At 42.1% G+C, this 7,946-nt stretch overlaps 1 protein-coding gene across 1 annotated transcript; it reads left to right on the plus strand.

Moving 5' to 3' along the window:
- Nucleotides 1-1,114: 1,114 nt before the first annotated feature.
- LOC106587357 (ATP-dependent RNA helicase DDX39A) lies at nucleotides 1,115-7,686 on the plus strand. Its single transcript, XM_014175705.3, has 9 exons — nucleotides 1,115-1,246; nucleotides 2,337-2,545; nucleotides 3,410-3,537; nucleotides 3,743-4,019; nucleotides 4,309-4,427; nucleotides 5,330-5,461; nucleotides 5,778-5,887; nucleotides 6,688-6,980; nucleotides 7,418-7,686. Exons 2-9 carry the CDS (start codon nucleotides 2,338-2,340, stop codon nucleotides 7,432-7,434), a joined length of 1,284 nt encoding a protein of 427 aa, XP_014031180.1. The 5' UTR covers nucleotides 1,115-1,246; nucleotide 2,337; the 3' UTR covers nucleotides 7,435-7,686.
- The last annotated feature ends 260 nt before the right edge of the window (nucleotides 7,687-7,946 follow it).

Genomic DNA, 7,946 nt, shown 5'->3' on the forward strand with positions numbered 1-7,946 from the left:
TTTTGCTGTACTCACACAGAATTTCTTCTTTATCCACGCAAAGTGATTTATTTGAACATGAAGATGACTGTCCTTTGCAAATCATCAACTCAACTGAGCCAAAAGAAGCGCACTGAACCTTTTCTTGAGTTCGTTTACGTCATAGGCTTCTATATTCCATCGTACATTATTACGTCAACTACAACAGCACAGAGCGACCTCTCCGGGAAATGAATGCATTGTTTCTGATCACATACAATATCAACATTTTTTTTTACAATGTAACCCAAATCACTTTGGTTCAGTAAGGTTTTATCGTATTTTATGGATAAATGTTGCCCTCTGTTGGCCATAACTGAAATAGTCAGGAATTAAAGTCGCGTCATCATCAGTCTGCACACTCCCACTATTGGACTTTTAACAGCTACGGTTAATAATTAACATAACATCTATTTATTGTCAATAATATGAACCAATCAAATGACTATAGTCAAATAAATCAAATCATTGATGGGTTTGGTGAGGGAAGACAGATGTAGTAACCTGATATGATCAGGGCAGGCCCACATATTGCCAATGAATGAATAAATGTTTTAAGCCAAATGTCTATTTGTCCAAGACAGTCATTGTTACCCAAAATGCCCCATATAGCTTAATGTCACACATCTATCATAATTTATACAAACTGGATGAATGCAGGCTGTTGGTTTGTAAATGTTGTAAATAAATATGTATATATTATGCATATTATTATTCTTTTTATTATTGTTTCATTCACTTATCTTTTTGACCTGCACTGTTGGAGTTCAGATCTTAAGAATTTCACTGTACCCTGCAATTACATCTGCGACCCCTATGTATGTGATTAATAAACTCATCTAATCGAATGAAATCTAATCTAAATTCAGATTTTTTTTCTGGATGAGGAAACCTAGTCATACGTAGCTATAATTTACAGAAATCATAAAGGTTTACATTATTGCTGAATAAGGCTATCACAGCGTGCTCTTTTCATACCGGTGTTGTCAAACAAGAAACGATGCCTAGAATTTAGTTTAGGGCAGCTGGCGAAATCCCGCCTTCTTCGTTATTCTCAAGATCGGCATTTAAATACACCAATCATAGTTCGTTTTCAGACCGGTTTGGGGAGATTGCTTTTAAAATTGACCAATAGTGGCCACGAATACACGAGCGCAGTGCTTCCGGACTGCCCCTGTGAACCTAGCTAGCAGTGATACTCGAAGCCGATTTGAATTAACACCGAAAAGTAAGTGGTATTTTAATTGCATAAGAAATGTGCTGTATTGAGTAATTTTCAGTATCTGCATGGATTGTAAATTTGAAACATATATTTCTCTTTCCATAATGCTCATAAACAGAAGCCATGTTCGAGTATATTTTTGTTGAAATCTTTGCTAAAACCTTGTGCAATCTGGCTAGCTAACTAACACATTTAGCATTGCGTCAAGCTAACGCTAGTACTAGCACGGTCGTGTCTGTTAGCAGTTCACTTCTGCTAGCAGTGTGTCGCAGGTTGGTTCCGAGAATTACATTTTAGGTCAAGTTAGGCCCTAGAAATGTCTTGCTCGTTATTAATTTGAGCCAACGTTATTTCTGAATATTCACCTTGCATTTGGAACCTATTTCCCTTTATAGCACTTTGCTGTCACAAAGTTTGAATGAGAGGAGGCGGCTGCCATTGTTTGTGCGGAGAGTGAGGCATGATTCCTTGTTCAACTTGATTGAATCCGGCAACTGGCTAACTACTGTAAACTGAGTTACTGGGTGGTCGCTGGTCCAATCCTTGTTTCTAGCTAGGTAAATTGTAATGATTACGTGCCAAATGTATTCGCTTCCCATTTTGCGTACTGTCCAACTTTGGTGGTGTGAGTGCGGCCTGCTACTAGCATTATTAGCAGCTAGCTAGCTAATGCTATGTAGGAATACACGTTAGACGAGTGTTTCCCAAACTCGGTCCTAGGGACCTCAAGGGGTGTACGTTTTGGTTTTTTGCCGTAGCACTACACAGCTGATTCAAATAAGCATCAAGCTTTGATTGAGTCAGCAGTGTAATGTTGAGGGGGAGACGTGCACCCATTGGAGTCTGAATATGGAAAACCCTGTGCTAGACGGTGAAACTAGGATTCAATTCAGAAAGTTAAATTACAAGAATTGGAATCCTCATTTACTATAACTAAGGTTAGATGGTGAGGAATTTTACATAGATTATTGAATTGGCATTTCAGTTAACCTTCTGAATTTACTGTGTTGTTGATACAGACCCCCCCCCCCCCCCCAAAAAAAAACTAGTCTCCAGTCTTTCCTAGCTTCAACTAACGCAAGTACCCCTTCTCTAGAATGGCAGAGAATGACGTTGACAACGAGCTGTTGGACTATGAAGAGGATGAGGAGCCTCAGGTTGCCCCGGAGACCGCCACACCTGCGGGCAAGAAGGAGGTAAAGGGCTCTTACGTCTCCATCCACAGCTCCGGCTTCCGAGACTTCCTGCTCAAACCAGAGCTGCTCCGTGCCATTGTCGACTGTGGCTTTGAACATCCCTCTGAAGGTGAGCCTCACAGGCACTGCCCACCTTCAACCAAGGACTGTCTTTGACTTTGTCCATTCTGTGTGTGTCAAATGGCACCCTATTCCTGATATAGTGTACTACTATTGAGCTGTGCCCATAGGGCTTTGTTCAAAACTAGTGCTGTGTGTGTATGGGCCCTGGTCGAAAGTAATCCACTATATATAGGGTGTCATTTGGGACTCGGACTATGAGTTATACATGTATGCCCCTTCAAGCATCACATCATACTTAAACTGGTCATCTCTGTATACCTGTCGCAAGACCCACTGGTTGATGCTTATTTATAAAACCCTCTTAGGCCTCACTCCCCCTCCCCTACCTGAGACATCATCCTCCACATACAACACCTGTTCTGCCAGTCACATTCTGTTAAAGGTCCCCAAAGCACACACATCCCTGGGTCACTCCTCTCTTCAGTTTTCTGCCGCTAGTGACTGGAATGAGCTGCAACAAACACTCAAACTGTACAGTTTTATCTCAATCTCTTCATTCAGACTCAATCATAGACACTCTTATTAGATCGTATTTACTGGTGTTAATCAGATCAATGTCCCTGTCAGTGTGATGTATTGTTGTCTCTACCTTCTTGCCCTTTGTGCTGTTGTCTGTGCCCAATGTTTGTACCATGTTTTGTGTTGCTGCCATGCTGTGTTGTCATGTGTTGATGCCTTGCTATGTTGTCTTAGGTCTCTCTTTATGTAGTGATGTGTGTTTTGTCCTATTTGTTTTTTTTTACTGTTAAATCCCAGGCCCCATTCTCCGCAGGAGGCCTTTTGGTAGGCCGTCATTGTAAATAAGAATTTGTTCTTAACTTACTTCCCTAGTTACGTTTCTGTCTTTCAGTCCAACACGAGTGCATCCCACAGGCCATCCTAGGCATGGACATCCTCTGCCAGGCCAAGTCTGGTATGGGCAAGACGGCTGTGTTTGTACTGGCCACCCTGCAGCAGATTGAGCCTGTGGACGGGCAGGTGAGTGGTTGAGGGGTTTGGGTTACCCCGGCCAAACCCTAATGACGCTGGGCCAATTGCAGTCTGAATTTGTTCTCCTTTTAATCTCACTATTTACACAGATTTATTTTTATCCTATTGGATAATCTTGTGTGCTTTTTGTTTCTCAGCTGTCCAGAGAGCTCTGTATTAAACATCCTCCCCTACCCCTCTCTCTGTCTACCAGGTGTCTGTGCTGGTGATGTGCCACACACGAGAGCTGGCCTTCCAGATCAGCAAAGAGTATGAGCGCTTCTCCAAGTACATGCCCACCGTCAAGGCAGCCGTGTTCTTCGGGGGCCTGTCCATCAAGAAGGACGAGGACGTGCTGAAGAAGAACTGCCCCCACATTGTGGTGGGAACGCCCGGCCGCATCCTGGCCCTCATCCGCAACAAGACCCTCAACCTGAAGAACGTGAAGCACTTTGTCCTGGACGAGTGTGACAAGATGCTGGAGCAGCTGGGTGAGTAGGACAGGGGGGCTGATGTGAGTGACGGGAGCAAGGAGTAAGTTGAACGGTCAATTGAAAACACGTGTTCCAATGTACTTACTAGCATACCACTTAGAATGCGCTTCTAATACACTGTCATACTAAGTAGTAGTGGATCTTGGAACAGAATGTGATAGAGGGTGTGACTTAAGTAAGGATTTAGCCAAAACGTAGGAACGTATTTACATTTTATGTAGTCCTCGGATTTCAGGCTGAGTGGGTTGACTTTTTTTGTGACGGCCATATTATTTTCCTCCCTCAGACATGAGGCGTGATGTTCAGGACATCTTCAGGCTCACACCCCACGAGAAGCAGTGCATGATGTTCAGCGCCACCCTAAGCAAAGAGATCCGCCCTGTCTGCCGCAAGTTCATGCAGGATGTATGTTGGAAGAGGTTCTCATAACTCGTGGTTATGTACATGTTCTGAAACCTAAAGTAGCAGTTTTATATACACACACAGATTAACCCATCTCCCTAAATTGCACTTTAAAGAGGCAATCTGCGATATAAACATTAATGAAGCATCTTCCTCGCCCTTGTTTCGGAGGGATAGGTCTGGAGAAATTTAACCACTCATATTCATAGAGCTATGGATGCAAGAACTGACCGTATATGATATCAGAATTATTATTTTGACCATGTTTTGAGACTATAGTTTTTTATTTTTACGTTTACTTTGTTTACAAGCATTGTAGTGAAACAAGCTTGTATTTTGGGTTCTGGTGAGGTATGAAAGTTGAACTAAGCTCATGGGCATTTGTTAAATTATTTTAATTTAAATGTCCAAAAATTGATGTAGGAACTGCTGATTGACCCTTTCTAAAAAATAAAATTGGGGGGATAGTAAAGGGATTTTGGATATGGTTTAATATTCATGTAAAAAGTTCCAGTTAAGCCCCTCTAAGCTTAGACTGTCTGTCTCACAAGTGGCCATATCAGGGGGGCAGTGACCCTCTCTTAACCTGGGGCTCTTGCTCTGGACATTTTCGGGAGGAACAGTCCTTGCATTAAAGCTATAACAGAACTCTTCTATAACAAAAAATAAAGTTCCATCCAGCTCTAGTACTAGTAATTGACGTTCACAAACACATTTGTAGTTCTTCATTCACCAACACAGAATGTGGTTTTCACTTAATGTAGCTAGGTTTATAAAACTGGGCCAAAGAGTGACACTTTCCCCATGTTATATTCATTAGGGCACACTAGCAAAATGTTTTGCAATCAAAGTCCAGGTAGTCCCTCCCTGTGTTCTGTTTGGTGCTTAATGAATATCTCCTGTAGCCCATGGAGGTGTTTGTGGACGATGAGACCAAGCTGACGCTGCACGGCCTGCAGCAGTACTACTGCAAGCTGAAGGATAGCGAGAAGAACCGCAAGCTCTTCGACCTGCTCGACGTGCTCGAGTTCAACCAGGTATGGACAAAAGAGGTCTTTTCAGAGATTTGAATGCTAAAACGTAATTTATTTTAGTTTTAATCTGAGTGAGTTGAATGGATTTTGTCCATGGATTTTGAAAGGCACATTTTAAATACAATTGTACTCATTCAAGTGAACCAAGTCTATGCACCAACAAAGTTTCTGCCTGAGTTTTATGCCCTGTGTTTTTCGTCTTTAGAGTGTACATTTATTTGACCAGGGTAAAGCCAGGGTGCCATATCAGATGCAGCATGAGTTTTGTGCCCCATGTTTGTCTTCGGTGTCTCACTGCCATTTTCTCCCCTGTCTGAAGGTGGTGATCTTCGTGAAGTCTGTGCAGCGCTGTGTGGCTCTGTCTCAGCTGCTGGTGGAGCAGAACTTCCCTGCAATCGCCATCCACAGGGGCATGGCCCAGGAGGAGAGGTGGGTTCTGACGGAGAGGAAAAACTGGCTAAACCCTACAGTCTATGCACTTGTTCAAATCTGAGCGGTTTTGATTGGTATAAGCAATATTAGGATATTGCTTACACTTCAAGTCATCTCAGATATTAATAAGTGCATAGGGTTTAGGGGTAGATTGAGTCTTGGCTTTCATTGGGAAATTCTGATTTGGACAAAAGACTGTCCTCGACTTCTCCGTCCTCTCTTATCCGTAAACCGATGTGGTTGAGGAGTGTCAATTCGTTAGTAGGCAAACGGTGTCCTCGCCTCCTGAGGAAGCATAAATGTCCTTTGCTGAAGTTGAGATCTCCCCTTTCAATCAGCTGTTTACTCTGAGAAGCATGCACATATTTAAAACGATAAGTAGCATATCGTTTTTATCCATAAAATGTCTAGCTAAATGTATTTTTACTACTTTACACATTTTCATTTGGGATTCCACCCCTGTAAATGTAATTTGCATGATGTGTGAATGGAGTCTAATTTCAGACAAGCACATTTCCTCCTCTCCTCAGTTACTGTTGACTTTTGTTTTGGGTTTTTTTTTTTCAAAAGGATGAGAGGAATGAGGAGTTGCACAATCAAATTGAGAATCTCATTTACATGCACATTTTCTATAATAGTCATGTAGCAGAAGCTGTTATCCAGAGGGACTGAATAATAACTCTCTCAGACAACATGTTTGTGGGTCACGGTTTCAGTGTACCCGCAGGAGTGAAGCAGGAAGTATAATGCCTGTTGTACTTATTCTAAGTCTGTGGATGGGTCCCTTCCTCCCCCAGGCTTTCCCGGTACCAGCAGTTCAAGGACTTCCAAAGGCGGATCCTGGTGGCCACCAACCTGTTTGGCCGAGGGATGGACATTGAGCGCGTCAACATCGTCTTCAACTACGACATGCCCGAGGATTCCGACACCTACCTGCACAGAGTGGCCCGTGCCGGCAGGTTCGGGACGAAAGGTCTGGCCGTGACCTTTGTGTCCGACGAGACTGACGCCAAGACCCTGAACGATGTGCAGGACCGCTTCGAGGTCAACGTGGCAGAGCTCCCAGAAGAGATTGACATCTCCACCTACAGTAAGCTATATCCAACTAGTCTAGCACACATTTGGATTTCATGTGCTACTGCAGTACGTTTTTCATGGTTTTTGTCTTAAATGTCATCCTATTCCCTATGTAGGGCACTACTTTTGATCAGAGCCACATAGGCTCTAGTTAGAAGTAGTGCACTATATGCAGAATAGGATGCCATTTCAGACACAACCATGTTTTCAGTTATTTATTCCTTTGGGTTTTGTAATATCCTTCATTGCTGCTTGCAATTATTCCTTCAAAGGAATTGTTGATGAGCCACTTTAGAGCATTTGTTTATTACCTGGTCGTTCCAATTATGTCGTCTGTATAGCTATCTTATGCTGAAGGTATCCATTTTTTTTTTGTACCCAGTATCTGCAAGTCATTTTATGTGAGTGCACTGCTTGATGCTATAAACTCCCCCTCTTTTCTCGTTTCAGTTGAACAGTCCAGATGAAAATCGCCCCCTGACCAGTGAAGACGACGTGTCCGTGCCCCTCTGTCCCTGTGTTTATTCAGAGGGAGAATAAAATAATCATTTTTTAATTTCTTTTTTAAATGCCTCCCAGTTCATTAAGCATCACTTTTTATTTGATTTTATCCTATTCTCCCGAGGCTGCAGTTTTAATGTTATTTTCCCTGTTAATGGTGGTTGTTTCTATTTTTGCTTAATGAAATAATTGACATTAAAATGTTTTATACAATGTTATGTCACTGTTTGTATATTTTCTTTTTCTTACTAATAGGGTTGAAAAATTCTGGCAATTTTCTGAAATTAAGAAATCCCTGTTGGATGTTTCTCTGCTTATTCCCTCCCTGGGAAAGTTACCAGAATTTTCTAACCATACTTACTAATTAGGGAAGTTGGCTTTTCACATTGCAGCATATCATTGAACATGAAAGATCAATGTTGAATTGAAATGAGTCAGAAGACAGACCAACATTAACACTATAGAATAAATAATTCAA

This window comes from Salmo salar, chromosome 02 (assembly GCF_965601325.2).
Source record: "Salmo salar chromosome 02, fSalSal1, whole genome shotgun sequence".
NCBI lineage: Eukaryota > Metazoa > Chordata > Actinopteri > Salmoniformes > Salmonidae > Salmo > Salmo salar.

Excerpts from the sequence above, each read along its gene's own strand:
- LOC106587357 (XM_014175705.3), top strand. The coding sequence starts at position 2,338 with ATGGCAGAGAATGACGTTGACAACGAGCTGTTGGACTATGAAGAGGAT. Across the intron at positions 2,546-3,409 it reads CTTTGAACATCCCTCTGAAG|TCCAACACGAGTGCATCCCA; the intron begins GTGAGCCTCACA and ends TCTGTCTTTCAG. Across the intron at positions 5,888-6,687 it reads GGCATGGCCCAGGAGGAGAG|GCTTTCCCGGTACCAGCAGT; the intron begins GTGGGTTCTGAC and ends TTCCTCCCCCAG.